At 41.7% G+C, this 23791-nt stretch overlaps 1 protein-coding gene and 1 long non-coding RNA gene across 7 annotated transcripts in view; one reads left to right on the top strand and one right to left on the bottom strand.

The window, feature by feature from the left end:
- Positions 1-12839, bottom strand: part of RIC3 (RIC3 acetylcholine receptor chaperone) — a 56806-nt gene extending 43967 nt beyond the window's left edge. For 2 of the 6 annotated variants that reach the window (XR_002725840.2, XM_023189892.2), the window contains exon 1: positions 12623-12806. Coding sequence is in view for 2 of the 6 variants with exons in the window: in XM_023189892.2 (XP_023045660.1) it covers positions 12623-12746 (124 nt within the window). In the remaining 4 variants the exon portion in view is untranslated. Of the gene's footprint in view, positions 1-12622 lie in introns of all 6 variants that reach the window. The other 4 variants (XM_023189893.1, XM_023189895.2, XM_023189891.2 and 1 more) reach the window with 3 other exon arrangements.
- A 78-nt stretch (positions 12840-12917) lies between these two features.
- LOC111524659 lies at positions 12918-22543 on the top strand. The gene is made up of 3 exons (XR_002725839.1): positions 12918-12940; positions 13628-13730; positions 18959-22543. It is a non-coding gene; the product is annotated as an uncharacterized LOC111524659 (long non-coding RNA).
- The last annotated feature ends 1248 nt before the right edge of the window (positions 22544-23791 follow it).

Raw genomic sequence — 23791 nt, 5'->3', positions numbered from 1 at the left:
TAATTCCTCATAGTGTGCATTCTCCCTTGCTGCAATGTGTAATACACTCAACTTGTTCAACTACAGGTGTGTTCCTGGTGGCCTCCGGCTGGAAGACAAACTAAGAACTTCTTGAATAAAGGCCTAGTGTTGTATTTGTTTGGGTCCCCCATAAGGCAGGCTCTAGGTCTTGCATACTACAATCTTTGCTGACCTGATCTAGATGAATTATACTGCGAGTGTTAGCCTTTACTAGAATCTCAAGATCCTGCCCGGTCACTTGTAGGGCTAAAAATAGTTTTTTACTTCATTATCCTGCCAGTTTTCAATTTTATAGTTTCTAGAATAGAAACTGGCAATTAGGATGACTGACCAAGCAAGGTATTCCATACCCACTTACCTGTAAGTTTCTAAACTTGAAAAATGCCTAATTTACAAGCATTCATGGGCTATCAAACTGTCCATTGTTTTCTGTTCATTTTCATAATATATGAACAGGAAAATGACCCTCTGAAATCAAAATGATTTCCTAATCTCTGTCCTTCAAATATTCCTTCAGAGTAGATTTCTGATGCTTCATTAGGGAAAATAAATGGTAAGCAACCAAAATAATATCTTTGTCTTCAGGCACTTACATACCAACACATAAGAAGCTCGTTTAATATAACAAAGAATTATATATGTATGCCATACATGTATATGTGTATATGTATGTATACGTGGATAGGTATATGTGACAAAGGGTCTGTGCTATTCCACAGGAACAGAGCCACTGGAGGGGGGCTACTAAGGAACCCTATTTGTAAGCATTCAGGCAGGGTCAGCAGGAAAGATGCCCAGATACATTGTTACTGTGGGAACACCAAAGGTTCCCAGCCAAGTGGAAGTAGTAGATAGGACTCTCTTGAAGCCACCTCTAACACAGAGTGGCACACTGTCATCTTGGAGTATTTCAACTACCCTGGAACCTATTCAAACTCTCATTCAGTTGACAATGGAACAACTGACAAGTTCTAGACCAAGTGTGCTGACAATTTTATGTTCCACAGGTACATAGGGAGAGCAGGAGAACTGCTACTCTGACCAAGGAAGAAACTGGTTGACGAAATGAAAGGAGAACCTCAGGAGAATGAGATCTTAGTGTTTGTGACAACAAAGTAGGAATCGTGTAGCACAAACTCTAGGAAGCCAGAGTTAAGAAGTTGCGTGTTTTGGTTTTTTTTTTTTGAGACGGAGTCTCTGTCACTCAGGCTGCAGGGCAGTGGCACAATCTCGGGTCACTGTTCCACCTCCCAGGTTCAAGTGATTCTCCTGCCTCAGCCTCTCAAGTAGCTGGGACCACAGGCATGCACCACATTGCCCAGCTAATTTTTGTATTTTTAGTAGAGACAGGGTTTCACCATGTTGGCCAGGCTGGTCTTGAACTCCTGATCTCAGGCGATCTGTCTGCCTCAGCCTCCCAAAGTGCTAGGATTACAGGTGTGAGCCACCGTTCCTGGCCCAGAGTTAAGAAGTTTTGAAAACAGACATAACGCCACGGCATGAGATGCTCTCTGAGAGGAAAGCCCTTAAAATACCTTTCTATATGGGCACTTCAAAAATTCTCAAGCAGGTAGGAACAGCAGAGGAAAAAAAAAAAAAGATGTGCAGGTAGCTCTTCTAAAAGGACAGAAAAGATGGACAGACACATAAGCAACCAGCATGAAAGAGTGGCAAGACTTGGAAGAACGACATGAGGAGGCCAAGGCCCAAAATAAATCCAGATTTACAAAAAGGCTAGCAAAAGCAAAAGGGGTGTTTTTAGTGACGTTTAGAGAAAAAAGGCAATTTGCCTTAGGATAAAATGGTAAGAAAACAGAACTTGTCAACCTCCATTTTGCTTCTATATCAAAGGGGATAAATTTCTGCTTCAGTGGAGAATTAACAATTCTAAGGACAAAAGTAAAGTCCCAGAGGAGGATAAATTCAAGTATATTCACTAAATAATTTCTATCAAGAGAACTGGGAAAACTTCCAAATAAGGTCACTGAACTAAAGAAAAATTTAAGAAATTATGTTGGTAAAAAGTGAAGTCTTAAAAGAATGGAGATAGAGAACTACTGTTCCAGTCTGTGGAAAGCAGAAAGTGGATGACAAACTGTACAAACTACAGAGAAGTGAACAGGTTGTAACTCTTGGGCTAGATTCTAAAAAGGATTCTTACATTTTTTTGAATGGATGTAGAAGGGAAAAGAAAGTACTTTTTTTCTGATTATAAAAGAAATGCATACCTATAAAAAATTGAGAAAGTACAGAAAAATTTAAAGAACTCCTCATAATTACGTGATCTAGATATATCCACTGTTAAAATGTTGACGTCTTTCTAGTGAGTATATATCTTTACTTTTCACTGATATCATACAATGTTCCCCATGTCATTTAAAACTCTTCACGAATATAAATTACTGAATTCATAATAGTCTATCACATGGTTGCATGATCATTTATGTAACCATAATGAATGCAATAATAATAAGGTAATGGCTTACAAATGCTAATAGAGGAAGTCATGATCCCTAGGAGCCAGCTCTAATTAATTAACTCATTCTTTCATTCATTCAATAAATATTTATTGTCTACTTATGTGCAGGCCTCATCTAAAGCTGGACACACAGCCATGAACAAAACAAATATAAATCCTTAGCCTCACGGAGCCTCCATTTTTTTTTTTTTTTTTTTTAAGATGGAGTCTCACTCTGTCGCCCAGGCTGTAGTGCGTGGCACAATCTCAGCTTACTGCAACCTCCACCTCCTGGGTTCAAGCAATTCTCTGCCTCAGCCTCCCAAATGGCTGGGATTACAGGCGCCTGCCAACAAACCCAGCAAATTTTTGTATTTTTAGTAGAGACAGGGTTTCACCATGTTGGCCAGGCTGGTCTTGAACTCCTGACCTCGTGATCCACCCGCCTCGGCCTCCCAAAGTGCTGGGATTACAGGCGTGAGCCACCACGCTCGGCCACAGGGCCCCCTTTCTAAGCAGGAAAAGAGACAATAAACAAGATAATGATAAATACTAAGGACAAAAAATAAGGCAGGGAGACGGGGTAGGACAGTGTTGGAAGTTAAGATTTTAGCTGGAATGGCCAGAGAAGGCATCAGGAAATGCAAGTTGAGAGAAAACACGAAGATCAAGGAAAAGGCACATGGATATCCAAAAGAAGAGCATTTCAAACAACGGAAGCAGCAAATGCAAAGGCAATGAATTGGGAGTATGTTTGGTATATTCAAGGAACAGTGAGGAAGCAGCCAGTGTGGCCACAACAAAGTGAGAAAGATACAAAAGTAGAAGCAAATGGGGAAGATAATTATATAGGACCTTTTGGGTCATGTATAGACTATCTTTTCATCTGAGCCAGGAAGTTGCTGGAGAATTTTGAGGAGGGGAGAGATGTGAGTTGACTTAAGCTTCAACATAATACTATGGCAGCTATATTGAGAATAGACTGAAGTGGGGAAGGAAGAAGCAGACAAACCAGGGTGACAGAGTAAGATGGAATAGTGCAACCAAATAACCAACTGGTTGAATGACCCTAAACAAAACGTTTCCATGAATAGACTGATGGGACTCTAAAAGCAGTTTTAAATGACTAATACATTTAAAACAATAATTTGACCTATCAAGAAAACATGCTGAGGCCGGGCATGGTGGCTCATGCCTGTAATTCCAGCACTTTGGGAGGCCAAGGCAGGAGGATCATCTGAGGTCAGGGGTTCAAGATTAGCCTGGCCAACATGGTGAAATCCTGTCTCTACTGAAAATACAAAAAAATTAGCCAGGCATGGTGGTGGGTACCTGTAATACCAGCTATTCAGGAGGCTGAGGCAGGAGAATTGCTTGAACTTGGGAGGCAGAGGTTTCAGTGAGCTCAGATCCTGCCACCACCCTCCAGCCTGAGCATCAGAGTGAGACTCCGTCTCAAAAAACAAAAAGAGAAAACATGCTAATCATAGTCAAAGGTAAAATTATAAAAAAAAAAAAAAAGAAAGAAAAAAAGAAAAATTATAACATGGTAGGAAAAATTTGAACATCAACTAGATATTTAATGACATTAACGAAGTATTGATTTTTTAGATGTGACAATGGTATTGTGGCTATATTTTTATAAGAATCCATTTTTAGAGATGCATACTGAAGCATTTAAGGATGAAAAATGATCCAGTGTCTAGGATTTCCTTCAAAATAATCCAGTGAATGGGGGGAAAAGAGGGTGGGGATACCCATGACACAAGACTGGCCATGTACTGATGGCTGCTGAAGCAGGGTGATACGGATTCATTTTACTACTCTCTTAACTTTTGCTTGTGTTAGAAAATGCCTTTAACAAAAAGTTTTTTAAAAATCAGGAATGGCACACAGCTAAGAAATGGTAAACAAATACACTGAATAAAACAATGAATGCTCTGAAAAAATTTCAAGAGCTAGAATTCTTGGCCAAATTTAAACAGATAAAATGCAACAGGGAAAACTACAAAGTCCTACATTTCATTCCGAAACATCAAATGAACAGTAGAAAATGAACAAAACCTAGATGAGCAGCTCCTATTAAAAAGAAAAAAAAAAAGGCACAGAATTACAACATACAGCAAAGTCAGCAAGTAAAATGCTACAAACTAAAGCAATCCCCAGAAAGCATTAAGTATAGAAAAAGAAAAGTGCAGGGAAACAACACATTGGTCTTTCATGAACTGTCTTAGATATGCTGTTATTTGCAGTTCTAAGAGCCTCTTCTAAGAGGGCTATGTTCAAATACTTGTAACTAGGTCATACCAGGAATGGAAGAGGGAGCTAGGGATGTTAACACAGGAAAGAAGACTGAAGAAAGGGACATAATACTACTTTTTCAATTCCTGAATTAATCATCTTACACCTGTAAACCAAAAAGTATCTGGGACAGGCCTCAATCAATTTAGAAGTTTATTTTGCCAACGTTAACGACACACCCAGAAGAAAGGTCTGTGCCTTTCTCCAAAGGTGATTTTAAGGGCTTCAATATTTCAAGGGGAAAAGTATGCTGGAGGGGAAAGAAGGGTACGGTAATCCATATGTTGCAAGAGAAAACGAGTAGGTAGGGGAATAGTCCATTATGTATTCATCTGGTGCTCAGTAAATCGGCACTTTACGTAAGATAAGGTGAACATAGGGTAGCTACCCGTGGAGATGCTTAATTTTTTATCTGTAGCTACCTGCTTAGGAACAAAAGGAAAGGCAGTTTCTTGCATGACTCAGCTTTCAGCTTAATTTTTTCCTTTTGGCATAGTGAACTGGGGTCCCAAGTTTTTATTTTCCTTTCACACACCTTTAATCTACTTTTCCTCCATTCCTATTTTGGCAAAGGAAATCACCATCTATACCTTCACCTAAACCTGAGAATAATCTAGATGTCTCCCTCTCCCTCACTTTCCAATTCTATTTTAAAATATCTCTTAAAATTGTTCTCTTTCCTCCAGTCTATCCATTGATAACCTCTCTTGCTCCAATATCCATATTTTCCTTTGGAAACTCCTCTCAACTCCAGAGTGGATTCATCACTATATTCTCTCTACCCACGGCACCACAAGTTAACTTAATTCAAGCCATTAACGTGAGTGGATATGTTTGCTGGAACTTCTGGGAAAGAATCTGGGGAGTAGGGCTGGAAGGTGAGAGTGAAGGAGGACTTAAAAGAAAAGAAGCCTGGAGCTGTGCCCAGCAAAGTGCTGTAATCCCAGCATGTTAGGAGGCTGAGGTGGGACAATGACTTGAGGCCAGGAGTTCCAGGCCAGCTCTACACACACACATATATAAATTAGGCACTCTCACTTTCTCTGGGCAATTGCATGTGAGGCGGTAATGTCCGAAACTTTTTCAACCATTGTTACTACCCTGAGAGAGCAGCCAGGGTACAGAACCAACTTGAGAATGAACCCAGAGTGAAAAGGACACAGGAAATAAGAGCTGGAGCCCCAATGTGACAACTGTGAGTCTCTTGATCAAACCATACTGCAAGACAGTTCTAACACAGGGTCTTTTCATTTACACAAGTCAATAAATTCCCTGTCTTAAGACAAGTCAAGCTGACTTTTCTGTCACTTGTCACAAGCATCCTAACTGATGAGCCCAATGACAATGACTTGCTGATGCTCATGATGTCTCAACTGGAAGACTACAACAATCTTCTCCCTGAAGAAATCCTCACAACGCAGTGTCTACACTGCTGCTAGGGTGTCCTTTCTAAAACCAGGTTAAATGTTTCTCTTTTCCTTACACACTCAATGATGCCTCATCTGCCTTTAAAATAAAACCCAAACTCCTTAAGTATGACAGAAAAAAACCTTCACAATTTGGCCCATGGCAACTTCTCTGGTGTCTTCTCTCACAACTCTAAGGATACTTCAAGGCTCTATGTTTCTTTTCTTTTCTTTTCTTTTTCTTTTTTTGAGACAGAGTCTTGCTCTGTCACCCAGGCTGGAATGCAGTGGCGGGATCTCAGCTCACTGCAACCTCCATCTCCCAGGTTCAAGTGATTCTCCTGCTTCAGCCTCCCAAGTAGCTGGAATTACAGGTGTGCACCACCACACCGGGCTAATTTTTATATTTTTAGTGGAGACAAGGTTTCTACATGTTGGCCAGGCTGGTCTCGAACTCCTGGCCTCAAGCAATCTGCCTGCCTTGGGCTCTCCAACTGCTGGAATTATAGACATGAGTCACTGCACCTGGCCCTAAGCCTCTGTGTTTCTTTGCTCTGTGTTTCTTCTGCTTAGAATGTCCTTCTTTTTCATCTGGATTATTTAAAAACAAAACAAAACAAAACACTTTAAGAGTTGCCTCCTCAATTTAGCCAAGGAAGGCAAAGCTGGGTTAACATCTAAATTTCAATTAATGTAATATGCCACATCAATAAAGGACAAAACCCACATAAACATCTCAACAGACATAGAGAAAAGTATTTGATAAAATTCAATACCCCTTCATAACGAAAAACACTCAACAAACTATGAATACAAGGGAACTTCCTCAACCTGACAAAAGGCATCTATGAAATGCCCCCAGATAACATTACATATGCCAGTATGAAAGCTTTCTTCTTAAGATCAAGGACAAGAAAAGATGTTTGTTCTTACCACTTCTATTCAACATTGTACTAAAGGTTCCAGCTAGGGCAGTTAGGCAAAGAAAAGTAAAAATAAAAATAAAAGGCATTCAGTTTAAAAAAAAAAAAGTAAAACTATATGCAGGTAACAAGTTCAGCAAGGTGACAAGACACAGTATCAATATACAAAAACTAATTGTCTATACACTAAGGAACAATCTGAAAACAAAATTTATAACAACATCAAAAAGAATAAAATACTTATGAATATATTTAACAAAATAAGACTTTCACACTAAAAACTACAACCTCCTTTAAAATAAATTAAAGACCTAGATAAATAAAAAAGAAATCCTGTGTTCATAGACTGAAAGATTTAATACTGGTAAGATGGCAGTACTCTCCAAATTGCTTCAGTTCACTATATCAAAATCCCAGCTGGCATTTTTTTTTTTTTTTGGCAGAAACTAAAGTGATGATCCAAAATTCATATGGAAATGCTGGGTCACTGGACCCAAAATAGCAAAACAATCTTGAAAAAGAAGAACAAAGTTGGAGGACACATTTCATGATTTCATAACTTAGAAAACTACAATAATTAAGACAGCATGATACTGGCATAAGGATAAGTGTATAGATTAATGTAGTATAATTGAGAGTCCAGAAATAAACTCTTACATTTAGAGTCAACTGATTTGACATGGGTGCCAGAACAATTCAAAGAGAAAAGAATAGTCTTTTCAACAAATGGTGCTGGGGCAACTATATATCCACATGAAGTTGGACTCCTACCTTACCCATATACACAAATTAATTCAAAGGGATCAAAGACTTAACTGCAGGAGCAAAAATTATAAAACTTGAAAACATAGGCATAAATCTTCATGACGTTGGGTTTGGCAGTTTGTCTCAGATATGACACCAAAAGCAGAAGAAACAAAAGAAAAATGTAGATAAACTGGACTTCATCAAAATGTAAAACTTTTCTTATTCAAAGGGCACCATCAAGAAAGTGAAGGCAACCATTGAATGGAAGAAAATATTTGCAAATCATACATCTGATAACAGACTTGTACCTAGAATATACAAAGAACTCTTACAACTCAACAATAAAAGACAAGAGGCCAAGTGTGGTGGCTCACACCTGTAATCCCAGTGCTTCAGGAGGCCAAAGTGGGAGGATCACTTGAGACCAGAAGTTCAAGACCAGCCTGGGAAATATAGTGAGAGCCTCATCTCTGCCAAAATATTTTAAAAATTAGCCAGGTATGGTGGCACACACCTGTAGTCCTAGTTACCTGGGAGGGTGAGGTGGGAAAATCACTTGAGCCCAGGAGTTTGGGGCTGCAGTGAGCAATGATGGCACCACTGTACTCCAGCCTGTGCACCAGGATGAGACCCTGTCTCTCTCTCAAAAAAAAAAAGGCCAGTAATCCAACTTTAAAAGAGGGTTAAAAGGACCTGAATAGACATTTCTCCAAAACAAGATATACAAATAGACAAAGAGTGAATAAACACACAAAAAATGCTCAATGTCATTAGTCATCAGGGAAGTGCAAATAAAATCACACAATGAGATACCATTTCATTCCCATTAGGATGGCTATAATCAAGAAGAAGGATAACAAACAAGTATTGACAAGAAACCAGAAGCCCTCTTACACTGCTGTTGGTCATGTAAAATGGTACAGCTGCTTTGGAAAATGGTCTGGCAGTTCCTCAAAAGGTTAAACATGTAATAACTATATGACCTAAAAATTCCAGGCTTAGTTCCAGCCACGCTGGAATGCTCACATTTTCCAAATGTACACACCCAAGAGAAATGAAAACATTAAGTCCACACAAAAATTTGTATACAGACATCAGTAGCAACATTATTCACAATAGCTAAAAGGCAAAAATTCAATGTCCATCAATTGATTAATGAATAAATGAAATGTGGTATATCCACACAATGAAATATTATTCAGCCATAGAAAGAAGTACTGCTACATGCTGCAACATGGATGAACCTTGAAAACATTATGCTAGTTAAGAGACATCAGTCACAAAAGATCAGATATTGTATGATTCCATTTATATGACATGTTCAGAACAGGCAAATCTATAGAGACATAAAGTAGATCAGTGGTTGCCTAGGGCTGGAGGTGGGGTGGGGGATTTGTGGAATAACAGCTAAAAAGTATGGGGTTTCTTTGGAGGCTGAAGAAATATTCTAAAATTGATTGTGGTGATGGTTGCACAACTCTGAATATACTGAAACCCAATAAATTGTAAACTTTAAGTGGGTGAATTGTATGATATGTAAATTAGATCTCAAGAAAGCTGTTATCAAAAAACAAAACAAAACAAAAAAAGACTTCCCTCCTCTATGTTCTATGAAACCCGTCTTTTTTTTTTTTTTTTTTTTTTTTTTTTTTCTTTTTTGGCAGGGTCTCACTCTGTTGCCCAGGATGCAGTGCAGTTACACAATCACACCTCACTGTAGCCTTGACCTCCAGACCTCAAAGGATCCTCCCACCTCAGGCTACAGAGAAGCCTGGGCTACAGGTACACACCACCATGCCTACCTAATTGAAAAAAAAAAAAAAAAAAAAAAACTTTTTTTTGTAGAGATGGAGGGTCTTATTATATTGCCCAAGCTGATCTCGAATTCCCAGGCTCAAGCAATCCTCCTGCCTCAGCCTCTCAAAGTGCTGGGATTACAGGCATGAGCTGTCGCACCTGGTGTATGAAACCCTTCTTAAGTCCCAATAACACTGACTATTGCATACGTGTCTCCACTGTTCCCTGTGCAGACTTGAGTAACTGTGACCAACACTCTTGCATTTATCTGCTGACGTGTCTGTTTTGCATTTATCTGTTGACATGTCTGCTTTCCTTTACTAAACTGTGGCCTCCTCAAAGCATGGAGTGCACTCAGTTTTTCTTGGAATACATAGTGTCTGTATACTGTGTGCATAGTATGTGATACGGTACATCATAAATATTTGTTAAAAGACGATCTTAAAGGCTTTCATGTGGAAAGGGAACTGTGCTTGTTTCACGCACATCAATGGGCAAAAATGGAAGACATAATGACACGTATTTTCAAGAATTTTCAAATACTCAGGGTTATTCCTTTCTTCAAAGCAGGGATTTCTGGGTTCTGCGAATTCTCTGAATTGATACTGAAATTCTGAGTAAATTTATAGAGTACGTACATTTTTCTAGAGAGAAAATACAGTTTTAATTTTTAGGCTGAGTGCAGTGGCTCACGCCTGTAATCCCAACACTTTGGAAGGCCGAGGCAGAAGGATCACTTGAGCCCATGAGTTCGACACCAGCCTGGGCAAAACAATGAGACCCCCATCTCCATACAAAAACAAACACAAACAAAAAAAAATTTTTAAATTAGCCAGGCATAGTGGCATGTGCCTGTAGTCTCAGTTACTTGGGAAGCTGAGGTGGGAGGATCAGTTGAGCCCTGGAAGGAGAGGCTGGTGTGAGCTGTGATCATGACTCTGCACTCTAGCCTGGGTGACAGAGTGAGACCCAGGGAAAGGGAAAAGAAAGGGAAAGGGGGCCAGGAAGAGAGGAAAGGAGGGAGGGAGGAAGGGAGAAAGGAGAGAGAAAGAAAGAAAATACATAGCTTTTATAAGATTGTCAAAGGGGTATGTAACCCCAAAATGGTTAAGATTCATTGCTGCAAGTTTCAGTTACTGGAATGTATCATTCCAGGTAAGTTTTTTCCTAGGTTATACTACTTCAGTAGCTTCTCTTTCTCAAAAACAGAATTTACAATATTAGTAGCTTAATAATCTTAAGGTATTTATTGACTGCCCATTCTATGCCAGGTACTGAAAAAATAGTGATAAACAAGATAAAGTCCCTACCCTTGCAAACTTACATTCTAGAAGGTGGAGACAAAAGAAAAAGTAAACACTTAAGAATATTCTATATCATATAGTGATGCCTATCAGGAAGAATACAAAACACGATAAAATAGGGAATGATGAGAGGAAAGAGTTACTGTCATGAGGGGAAATCTCTCTAAGGAGGTTTCATTTGAGCAGAAATTTGAATGATGAGAAGGGCACTGAGGGAAGAGCACAGCACTTCAGGAATAAAGAAAACTGAAAGTACAAAGATCCTAAGATGAGAACACTGAATACCAACACTTGAGTTCTCAAGGGAACAACCCCATGTCTAATCTCCACTCTATATTTTCTACAACGTTTAGAACAGTGTCTCCCACTCACAATCAATAGTACTTGTTCAAGATAATTCACCATAATGGAAAAAAAAAAAAAAAAAAAAAAAAAAAAAAAAAAACCAAAAAACTGTTTTCGAAGAATCTTCACTGTTCAGGATCATCATGAATTTACTCTTCTTCAAGGTAGACAATATCATTAGACAAAGCAGGTAAAAATCTTTGGGATTACTGCAGTGAGACAGAAAGAAAAAAAAAAAAGAACAAATATGCAAATATGTTTTAGAAGTCTCTTCCAGGTGGATAGTCTTACAAGCACAAAGATTATCAGGCAAATTCTGTAAACAGAATTATGTGTTCAATCTGCCCTCCACCCCTGAAGCTTGGTGCTTTGCATTTATAGCGTGTATGATGCTCAAGAAAATGGAACTACAGCCAATGTGCATTAAGCAGAGAGAAGTGGATTACAGTTCAAAAGGAGCTGTCCAGCAATCAACAGTTTAAACATTACTGGAAGTGTTCAGACACCGTAAAAGCATGTCTCAAAGATGTTACAAGGATAATTTACAGGAGAAAGTTACCAGTAGAACTTCATGACCTGTAGAGAATTGTTCTGGTTCCTTCCCCCAGCCTTCAGCACCATGCCTTTACACTCATTCTGTAAAAGGCCCCAGTGCAGCTAAGAGGATGAATTTTTAAACGCCACATATATCATGCCAACAACGAAGAATTAACAGATAAATACTGCTTCAATAAGGGGAACGTAATAATTCGTTCATAACCACACCTCAGCAACTGAAACTAGGGTTATTAAAATCTTCAGGATATATTTTTAAAGGCACAAGAAGACCCTGAAGCAGTGAGAGCCCAGCACCAAGTTGAAAAAAACAACGAATTAAGGTTTGCTGTACCAATTGCATTTGCCTTGATTTCGTACGAAGCGGCGAGTCAGAAAGTACACGGAAAACCTAAAGAGGGAAACCTAACTGGGAACCCATGGCTCAAAGCACGTGAACAAATGGTGACAAGATGAGTTAAGTCAGTGGGGTAAGAGAGAAGTGGCTGCGTGTAAACGGGAGTATGCAAGGCCACCTAGAGGATGCCCAGGCACGTACGCATACATTCCTGGCCCTTCCAGCAGCAGAACCATCTGGGCCGCCACCTGCTGAGAACAATGGAACCGTGGGGACTGGCCCTTCAACGCCGTCTCGTCCGCCCTCTCCTGTCAGTTTGGTGGATATTTCGGTGAAGGCTGCAGACTCTCAGAGTCACCCCTCCCTCGAGCAGCGTTCTCCGTCCTCTTCGGCGCCAGGAAGCTCAGAGAGAGCTGGCCTGTTCTTACCTTCAGGTGTCGGCGGCGGCTCCTGCCGCTTCCCGCGGGACAGGAAAGCCTTGGGCAGCAGCAGCGACAGAGCCAGGACAAGCCCAGAAGCCAGAGCAACTCTCTGCACTGTGGAGTACGCCATGACTGCTCACGGCGGTCGCAGGTGCAAACGCCAACCGGAACCGGAACCGCAGCGCAGGCTGCCGCTCCGGATCAAACCGCGGGAGGCGCGGACGGCGTCGCGCAAGGGACATGGTGTGCGAGGCGCCTGCACCTTCATCTCCAGCGTCTGGAGCTGACCTGCTCCTCCGGCGTGGTTACCCGTCGCTGTAAATGGTACCCTCGCCTTCCTATTCATACTAACTAAAAACTCCTCCCTCATTCCCCATGTTCATCCGTTACTGAGTCCTGTGCATTCTACCTCCTACACATCGTGCCCGGATCTCTATCCCCACTTACCATCACTGCCCCCCACCCACCCGTAAACCATAATATCGAGTTTCTCATCATCTCCATGAACTCACTGTCTTCCAACTTCCACTCATGTCCTTCTCATTCATTATCCAGCTGCAGCCACAGGTGATAATGCTAAAACAGAAGACTAATTCGCTGTCTCTCCAGCTTACAACCTTTTAACTCTCCATTATCTTCAGAACAATAGTCAAAGTCCTTTCTATAACCTCAACGCCCTGCATGAGCTGGTCTTACCAATGCTCCTTCCAAACTGGATGATTTACTATTTCTTTAGCATATTGCTTGTCTTCAGGGAAGCTTTGCTCGTCCTGTTCCCACTGCCTGGAAAATTCCTGACACCATCTCCACTTGTCAAAAACTTCTCTGAAGAACAGCTTAAAAACACTGCTTTCTCGAAACTTTTTCAGTCAGCCTCTTCTTCCTCTACAATCCCGCCGTTCTTTGTTACTGTCTTCATTTGTTCATTTAGGATTATTTTAGTTTTTACTATGTATTAGACCCTCAACTTGGCACTACAAGGCTGATGAATAAAACGGATTCCCTTTGTAGGGCAGATAATGATATAAACAAAAAAATGCAGGAAATATTCTGGACCCCTGAGCAGTCTGCTCAACTGATACGAGGAAAAGTCAAGAAAAGCTCCTTTGAGAAGGTGAAATTGAGTTCGTTGTTGAAAAATGAGTAACTTACTAGGCAGACAGGTGGGAGGGGTTAGAAAGGTAGTCCAGGAAAAGGAGGCCAAAAAAATAAAGGCAAAGCTGGAAGCTTCCTGGTGTATTCAGAAAGCTATTGGTAATTCATTTTGGCAGGGCAATAGAGTAGTGACAGGACACGAAGTGCACAAATATAAGCAGGAGCTACATTGTGAAAAGCTTAGGTAGAACTTCCAGTTAAACATGGCAGATGTAACATATGCATTTATCTTTGTTTTCCCAAGACAGTGCCCAAAAATGAAAATAAATAAAGTGTATAAAGTACAAGACTAAATACAGTGATAGAAAACATGACAGCAGATGAGAAATGTCAATTTTGTAAGACACACACAACACTGTCCAATAGAAACATAATGCCAGCCACATATGTAATTTAAAATTTTCCAGCAGCCACATTTAAAAAGTAAAAAGAAGTAAAATTTATTTTAATAGTATTTTAAACCAAGATATCAAAAATATTTCAAATTTTATCAGCACGATAGTGTGGGTCGTTGGCACCCACATTAGACAGCACAGGTGAAGAGCATAAAAAGTTAAATGGCTGTGGAGGGAAAACCTGTAAGGAGTAAACTAATTTGCCACTCAAAACCTATGGTCTTAAGCATTGGAGGTACTGGGTTCCTTTAAAGCCGGGGGTGCGGAGTGGATCTGAATGAAGAATTGGCTGGAAATCTGATTAAAAAGCAGTTGAGACTGGGCACGGTGGCTCACACCTATAATCCCAGGACTTTGGGAGGCCAAGGCTGGAGGATGGCTTGAGACCAAGAGTTCAAGGCCAGCCTGGGCAACATAGTGAGAGCCCTAATCTCTACCAAAAAACATGTGAAAAATTAACCAGGCATGGTGATGTGCACCTGTAGTCCCAACTACTCAGGAAGCTGAGGTGGGAAGATTACTTGAGCCCAAGAGTTTGAAACTACAGTGAGCTATGATTGTGTGAACCACAATTAGTTATGATTTATATATATATATAATTCTTTAATTTTTTTAAAACAATGGATATCTTCTGAATCTCTTTCCTTGATTCATGCAGCCAGATGGGTGCCCCTGCTGGCTACACTCAGGCATTATTATCATTGATGTTATTAACATCACTAAAAGTTAGAGTACTGATTATGTTTTAGGCATCTTACATATCATAATTAATCCTCCCAATAACTTTAAGAGGTAAGCAATATTATGGGTATCATTTTACAGGTAAGAAAATGGAGCCCCAGAAAACATAATTTACTTGCCAGCAATTACACAGTATAAACTGGAAGCTATGATTTTAACACAGGCATGCTTACTCAAGAATTTGCCATCTTAGTTACCAGGTTTACTCTCTGGGGAGGTTTAGTCAGAAAACCACCGGACTCCTGGACTATAGGTGCAGATTAGGGAGGAGGTGACTAATGGGACGTGGTCTCTAAAAGATACAGAGAAGTCTGGAATGACTGCCCCCCGCCCCCAAATTCTAGCTTGGGTAACTGGGTAGACACTGATTCTATATAACATGATTTTAAGAACAGAAGAATCAGGTTTGTGAGAAAGAAGAGTTCAGATTTTGACTAGCTGAATTTGAAGTTCCATGAAATATCCAAGTAGAAATATCCAGTTGGATATATGGGCCTGGAGCTCAGAAGAGATGTTTGGGCTAGAAACAATATGGAAATCATCAGCCCATCTATAGTAAATGAAGTCTGGGAGAAGATGACATTAGTGAGAGTGCTCATGTGAAGTTATAAGAAGCCACAGTGGAAACCTAGGTTACAACATTATGTTGAAGTTCCCATGTATGAGGACAGAAATGTGGTGGGAAATTTCTGATCCAAGTGTTAAAATCTTCAACGAATGTGGAGTTACTACAAGGTTGGAAGGTGACAGGAACAGAAGAAGTAATGAGCAGCCAGATGACATGCTCTTCTAAGGAGCTGTGGTTTATTTTTTTATTATTATTTTTATTTATTTATTTATTTTTAATTTTTTTTGAGACAGAGTCTCGCTCTGTCACCCAGGCTGCAGTGCAGTGATGCGATCTCAGCTTACTGCAAGCTCCTCCTCCTGGGTTCACGCCATTCTCCTGCCTCAGCCTTCCAAGTAGCTGGGATTACAGGCACCTGCCACCATACCTGACTTTTTTTTTTTTTTTTTTTTTTGTATTTTTAGTAGAGATGGGGTTTCACCGTATTAGCCAGGATGGTCTCGATCTCCTGACCTCATGATCTGCTCGCCTCGGCCTCCCAAAGTGCTGGGGTTACAGGCGTGAGCCACTGTGCCTGGCCAGGAGCTGTGTTTTTTAAAGGAAGAAGAGGAAGAAGCAATTTGGAAGCAGCAAGGGGGAACAAGTTGGGCATCTATTCTATTCCCTGGCTTTGAGCTGTAGGAAGAAAAATAGCTCTTACTTTGGGAGATCTGCAAGGGAAACAGAGCCCAGAGGCAACAGCCTAGTTTTCATTAGAAGAAGACAGGCCGGGTGCAGTGGCTCACATCTGTAATCCCAGCACTTTGGGAGACTAAGGGGGGCGGATCATGAGGTCAAGAAATCAAGACCACCCTGGCCAACATGATGAAGCCTGTCTCTACTAAAAATACAAAAATTAGCTGGGCGTGATGATGCATGCTTGTAATCCCAGCTACTTGGGAGGCTGAGGCAGGAGAATTGCTTGAACCTGGAAGGCAGAGGTCACAGTGAGCTGAGATCGCACCACCGCACTCCAGCCTGGCGACAGAGTGAGAGTCCATCGAGGAGGAGGAGGAGGAGGAGGAGGAGGAGGAGGAGGAGGAGGAGGAGGTGGTGGTGGTTAAGATAAACTTCAAAGAAGTCAAGGATATAGGAGTTTTTCTGATGATAGATCTTGACTCTATATGGCATGGTAAGTGGAAGGTTTGGAAGTCAGAAATGGAGTCAGAGTAAAATATGAAGTGAGCAGAATGGAGATGAGGGGCCATGTGCAAAATGATGACCTTGGGGACTTGGACTTTAGATGGTGGCCAAAGTAAATGGGCAGAGATCATGATCTCATTAGTCCTGGAAGTGGCTGAGAGAAAGGTGAAAGCAGCAACTTATAGTCCAGAGTGTTTGGCTTGGAACATATTCATTGTTACAGTCAGTTGGGATGTGCGCCTGGAAGACATAGGAGCCTCCTGAAGGTGACAGAGCTGGTAGGCAGCTCATGGAGCTGGGGCAGCTTGGAGTGGGACCTGGGATGTCTGCTGTCTCTGGTGGCTAGTGGTATAACATCAGACCTGGGAGTGCACTAAAATTGAAGATCTTAAGGGTTTAGGTTTTCCAATAAAGTACTGGTAGGGGGCTGGGCATGGTGGCTCATGCCTGTAATCCTAGCACTTTGGGAGGCCTAGGTGGGTGGATCACCTGAGGTCAGGAGTTTGAGACAGCCTGGCCAACATGGTAAAACCCTATCTCTACTAAAAATACAACAATTAGCCAGGCGTGATGGTGCATGCCTGTAATCCCAGCTCTCCAGGAGGCTGAGGCAGGAGAATGACTTGAACCGAGGAGGCAGAGGTTGCAGTGAGTCGAGATCGCGCCACTGCACTCAGCCCTGATGACAGAGCGAGACTCTGTCTCAAAAAAAGAAAAAAATATTGGTAGGGAATTCAGATCAAAAATCAAAAGTCTAATGGCTATAGGCTGAAGAAGGAGCAAATGACAAGGAAGTAGAGATGGCAAGTACAGCCCACTGTATATGGAGCTGGTATGAAAAGAAGGGATAAAAGTTACAGTGATAACTTGAGGGTGCCTTTTCTAAGGGAAGAGAAAAGCATGTTTATATATTTAGAGGAAAAATGTCAGAAAAGAGGAGATGGAAAATAGAGGAGCAAGGGAGATCAATGTAGGAGCAAAGCCCAGATTGTGGAGCAGACATGGGAGCCAGACATCGAGTTCCCTGGCAGTAGGGATCAGCTCAGAGGAAAGGAGATGGAGTGGGTTCAGGTGCATATGTTAATAAAAGGAGTGGTGCAGGGACAGAAAGTCATGGGGGTTCATTTCTCATTGCCTTCATTTTCTTGGTAAAGGATATATTTGGGCCATTATCTGAGAAAGGACTCAGGGTGGAATGGGAGGAATTCTTGAGTGTAGTGAAGGTTTGGAAATAGGCAAAGAGGTATTCAGGAAACACTCCAGCTTTGCACAGGGGCTCCCTTTGGAGCTTAAATGCAACCAGGGATTTTCTGTTCTCTCCCTGCGGGCTTAAAAGTATCTTCTAACCAGTACATTCTGGGCTGGGCTTGGCATCCCCAAAACATCCTTTGAGACTGGTAGCCTCCAAGGGATCCATTCTAGAAGACTAAAGGTGGTCAGGGGAGGGGAGACTGAGAGGTCCTTAGGGATTAGTTGTCAGTTGTCTCAATTCTCTTTTTATTAGATTAAAGGGAAAACTGGGGTCTACAAAGGGGCAAAGATTTGCTATGGATCACCCTGATCATTCGTATCTGCACTGGAATTGAAGCCCAGTTCTCCCAACTCCCAGAGCAGGATTTTCTACACTACCTCTGCTGTGTCTGCCAGTTCTTTTGGACAGCAAAGAGGAAATAGTCTTCAAAAACAATAGCTAAACGCTTCATTTGCTGAACTTTAGAAATCTGTTTATTCCTTGTGTATTTTTCCTATCTGATAGCCTGTGGGAAAGTGCCCCAGAATGTTTATCATTATGAGTTCAAAGTCTTCGTTCATGAAATCACTCCTAAAGTCAAAATTTGTTTAACATCAGGGCACTTGAATTCTAACATGGGGAAGGGAAAATGAGGAAACTATATATATATATAGATATATAGATATTTTTTTTTAGACAGAGCCTCGCTGTGTCACCAGGCTGGAGTACAGTGGCACAATCTCAGCTCACTGCAATCTCCAACTCCCTGGTTCAAGCAACTATCCTGCCTCAGTCTCCCTAGTAGCTGGGATTACAGGCACATGCCACCACGCCCACCTAATTTCTGTACTTTTAGTAGAGATGGGGTTTCACCATGTTGACCAGGATAGTCTCGATCTCCTGACCTCGTGATCTGCCTGCCTCAGCCTCCCAAAGTGCTGGGATTATAGGCGTGAGCCACCGCGCCCGGCCAGGAAACTTTATTTCTAGGGCATTTACTTATAAGTCATTGTGGAAAAACTTCTCCCGGGATTAAGTTGACAGCTGTTCCTTTATTTCCTAAATATAAGGTCTCCCTGGAAGACAGGCCCATGAGGAGCTGAAGAAAGAAGTGGGAGGACAGAGGAGAACTCACACAAGATGTTTGCAGGAGGAAGAATTCAGATTGGAAAATAAAAATAAGGTGGGAGAGAAGCCGGGGAGGGGTGGGAAGAAAATAGAAGAAAGAGGAAGAAGACCAAGAAGGAAGAAAGTGGACATGAAGTGGTTGACTTCTTATGAACTCCCTGCAAGGGAAACAGAGTCCAGAGGCAATAGCCTGGTTTTCAGGAGACTCCATGGTCTCCTAAGTCTTATCCATTGTGCTTTACCCTCCAGATCAGGCTGGACTCTGAGCTTGGGATCCTCTCCTGCTCAAAAGCCTTCCATGACTCCCTTTGGCTACCATATTTAGTCTCAGCTCATTGACCACCCTTCCAAGGGCTCTCATCCTTGAAGCAGAATTCATTCCCTTGCCCAAAATCATCCCCTCATCTCTAGGCCAGCATGAGCTCTGTGTATTCCTCTCAAGATGCTCCTTTACCCAATTTTCTTCCCTCCTTGCCTTTCATAGCCAATCTTCCCTAAAATATAAGACCCAAACACTATGAACTTTTTTCAGGAGGCTCTCCCAGATTCCATTCCATGCTGACACTTCCTTTCACTAGATTCCTGTGGACACTGTTTCTCATGGGTTTTTTGGACCTTTTCACCTAGTTGGGAGTCCCAGGAGGATAGGGTGCTTCTCCCATGGCATGGCTGAGCACAGAACTCGTTCACAGCAGGTGTTTATTCAAGTATGAGGCTGCTAGTTTCTCAAACACACATTGATTCTGCCACTGCTCTGAGCAACTAGACCTCTCTCCAGGAATCAGCAATCAGTTTCCTTGAAGAGTCACCCCAGAAAGTCTCATTTCAAAAAGACTGAATTTGCCACCAAATTTGTCCCTGAAGTGACTGTAATGATTAATTGTGTGTTAATTTGTCTGGGTGATGGTGCCTAGATATGTGGTCATGCTTAATTCTGGATGTTTCTGTGAGGGTGTTTTTGGATGAGATGAACATTTGAATCGGCAGACTTTGAGTAAAGCAGATTGCTCTTCATAATGTGAGTGGGCCTTATCCAATCAGTTGGAGGCCTGAATAGAACAAAAGACCCACTTCCCCTAGCAAGAAGCAATTCTGTAGCCAACCAAACTTTGGATTTGAACTGCAGCATCTGTCCTTCCTGGGTCTCCAGCCTGTTGGCCCACCTTGCAGAGTTTGGATTTGCCAGCTTCTAAAATCACATGAGCCAGTTGCCTAAAGTAAATCTCTCTCTCTCACTCTCTCTCTCTCTCCTTCTGTCCACTGTGGAGTCCCCATTGTGGAGAGTCATACACCTTACTACAGGCAGGAAATCAAGGTGGTTAGCAGGAAAATGAGACCTAGGTGCCCAGAACACTGAGCAGAAGGGAGCAAGGCCTGTAACTCCAAAGTTTACAATGAAGAGGTTAGAGAAGACAGGCAGGAGATGGGACAGAATGCACAGAACAGCATATGGGACCTGGACTTTGAACGATGGGTAGAATTTTGATCAGGGATAAGGGAAATATGATGAACACCTGCCAATAGTGGATGCCCACAATCTTTGAATACCCTTTCTTCATTTCACATTATCCATATTGAGAGTCTCAGGTTCTCAATGTATAAGCCAACAAACTACATTTCCTGGCCTCTTGCTACTAGGCAAATAGTTAATTGTTTCCCCCATCAGACATACCCGTGTCCAACTTTGGTTTGAAAGTTATCTGTGAGAGGAAACAGCAATGCTTGCTTGGCCTACCTCTTGGTGGGTGAGGCAGCAGCAGAGGTGGGATGTTCCTGTGGCTGGTAGCCACAATGCAGTTTCCCGACAGGCAGAACAGAGCCCATGCAGGTCTGGGATCTGTGGCACTGGGGCTTCCTTATAAGGCCAGTTCTGTGGTGTGGTTCTGGGAGTTATTCCAAGCTCTGGGGCCCCAGTTTTGTCATCTGTGAAATGGAGAGTGTGCTGCCTCCCTCCCACTGAGCCAGCAAATGTCATGGAGCCTGGAAGGCAACCATGTGTGAGATAAAAACAGCAGCAGCTGCTGCCACTCAAAGGCAGGTCTGAAGAAAGAAAATTGCAATCAGAAAAAGGAAGAGTTTTCCAGGAAAACCTTTGGGAGGAAGACTCTAGAAGACCCACATTTCTTATCCTAAAGCTCTACCCAACTGGGGACAGGTGGGCAAAGGTTAGGGGTATGAGGATAGAAATTTCTTGGTGGTGAGTGGTCAAGGTGAGAATGTCCTTACTGCTTTCCTACCAACTCTCCTCACTGGCCTCTGCCTCTGGAAGACGCAGAGCAGAGAGAAGTCACAGTTGGATACCTTGGGCATTTCTGCCTTGAATAAGGAGAAATAGTCTTTGGTGCCAATTAATTAAGCAAACTGATAGAAATTCCCTGCTTAAGTCACACTTTGCATATCCATAATCTCTGCACTACATTTTCTGTAAACTTTACCCCTGGGTAAAAATTGGTGAGCATTTAAATGCTTCCTCACATAATCTTGCTAAAGCACACTCTTGCCTATAAATATTCATGCCACTGCCAAAACATTTGCAAGCTTTCCCTAAAGGTGAAATGTGCGTAATGTACTTTGTCTTCTGGGTATAAATATTATCCAATACATTTTGGTTAATATGAATACACTAATTATTCCTGTAACCCTTTTAAAAAGGGTCATCTTCATGATGTGAATTTTTTAAAAATGTAATTACAATAATTGGATACTTAATCTAATTAAAATTTGCTTTATCTTTAATGGGAATTTGTCTAAAGAGGCAGAATGACAATTGGCTTTTTGATAATGACTGTTTTCTTTCTGCAGGGGATCAAGTTGGTGAAAACTGGAGAACCAGGCAGTTTTGTGTCTGCCAGTTCCCTGGTTACTGGGCAGAGCAAGGCCAGCCTCTCTTCTTCTTATAATTCACTACTTAAGTAGTGAATATGGGTTGTGGTTACTGGAAAAGGACTAGGGGAACCTTTTGTATTCCATCGGATGAAGCTGCTCCTCTTCCTAGGAAGCAGTCCTTTGTTCTCCTGGACCTGTGATTGATCCACAGCAGGCATGTGATTTAAGCCTGATAGATCAGGTCCCTTGCTGGGCTTGCTGCAGCTGGAGAAGCAGCAGCTCCATGTTGCTTGGGGGCCATGGTGCTGGAAGGAGTTGTAGTGGATGGTATAGGGGCTCCACTCATATCCCATTGGTTCACCCTTGAGGTCACCTGCAGATAGTCCCTGCACACAAACTTGAGTTCCTGTGTCTCTCTGCATAAAGCTGTTCTCTGGCCTGGGGAGCAAGCTAGAGCAACTCTCAAACAATGAAGGAGGGGAGTTGGCAGATAAACACCTCGGCTTCCTTGCTCTTCAGCGGCTCAATTCTGAGTGGTGCTCCGCACATTCTTTTTGAGGCATCCCAGTCAGATTGAGATCTACTTGCCCCAGCTGTAACCCACCAACACACCTGTTTGGGGTTTCTGCCCCTTCTTTGTCTCACTTACCTGCTCTCTCATTTTGCTTCTGGTGTCACCTTCCAAATAAAGTGGTACACCCAAAATTTTGCCTTGGAGTTTGCTTTGAGGGGAGCCCAAACTAAGATAGATGTAAAGTTGGGGTTTCCAGGCAACTATTTTCTCTACCACATGGATTAGGCCTGTTTGAAGAAGGTAAAAGAGAAGCTAGCAAAAATAAGGGGGGTGGAGAGCAAGCTTGGTGGTGCTGAATGGTTTCACCAAGACTCCTTTTGCTCCCTCTCATTCTCTGATTCTCAAAGCTGCCCTGAACTCTTCCCAGGCATGTGAACCAATACATTCCTCCCTGTATGTGTTAAGCTTGCTTAAATTGGATTTCTGTCTCTAGCAAATGAAAGTATTAATGACTCTTACAAAGAATAAGTGAGTTCACATGCAAAGCATTTTGCATAGAGCCTGTCACATATTAAATATTACTACTGGTGCATATTATTATTATTTAATGTCTGACTTGCTTCCAGTGGAGACTATGGATCAAGAACCTAGAGCCTAGAAAAGAATCACAAAAAGTCAGTTTGATTCTACCTAATTCCTCTCTTTTGTGTTTTTCATAACTTGATTACGTTGATGTCTACCTTCTTTGCCTCTGGGAGATACTTTATACTTTATACAATAATTATAGCTTTACTATATTCTTATTCATCATTAACAATGGGCAACTAAAGGCTATTCTATTGTGCTTAAGGGTCATATATTGGCCACAACTTTGTTACCAAGATCTGAGAGACAAACCACCCAGCATGAATGACCCAGTCGAGTTCAAGACATAGCAGGCTCTGCCTGGCTTCAGGGACTCACTAGGACTGTCATGGTCCTTAGGCATTTTTGTCTTCATGGGCTCCTTCCCCATTAATGTTTATATTATATGACTGCATTGGCATAAAGAGAAATATGTTAGTATTATATATTAAGACATGTTCTTTGACCTAAAAATCTATTTTTCTTCCTGATTTTAAGATAAATTAAAACATGTTAGTGCTCACTGTGCCTGATGGTTAAATAGGCCTTACCTTGCTAAGTTCATACCTGCTGCTTGGTTAGCAACTCACACCCCAGGAAGGTGGGTGTGCAGTAAACAAGTAATGTGACACCTGATTTATATTTTTCATAACATATAATAGTTTTAAACTGTATCAAGTATCACAGGAACAAAATGTTGACATTTTTAGAAAAGGTGCTGGGAGATGTTTCTACATTCTAGGGCCTGTGGAAGACTTCATCTTGGCAGAGGGAAAAGGCTTCTGTGAATCTTCTGGTTATGCAAAGGCAA

This window comes from Piliocolobus tephrosceles, chromosome 13 (genome assembly GCF_002776525.5).
Source record: "Piliocolobus tephrosceles isolate RC106 chromosome 13, ASM277652v3, whole genome shotgun sequence".
NCBI lineage: Eukaryota > Metazoa > Chordata > Mammalia > Primates > Cercopithecidae > Piliocolobus > Piliocolobus tephrosceles.
Note: the sequence above shows the minus strand (reverse complement) of the source record. Positions and strands in the feature narration are given on the sequence as shown.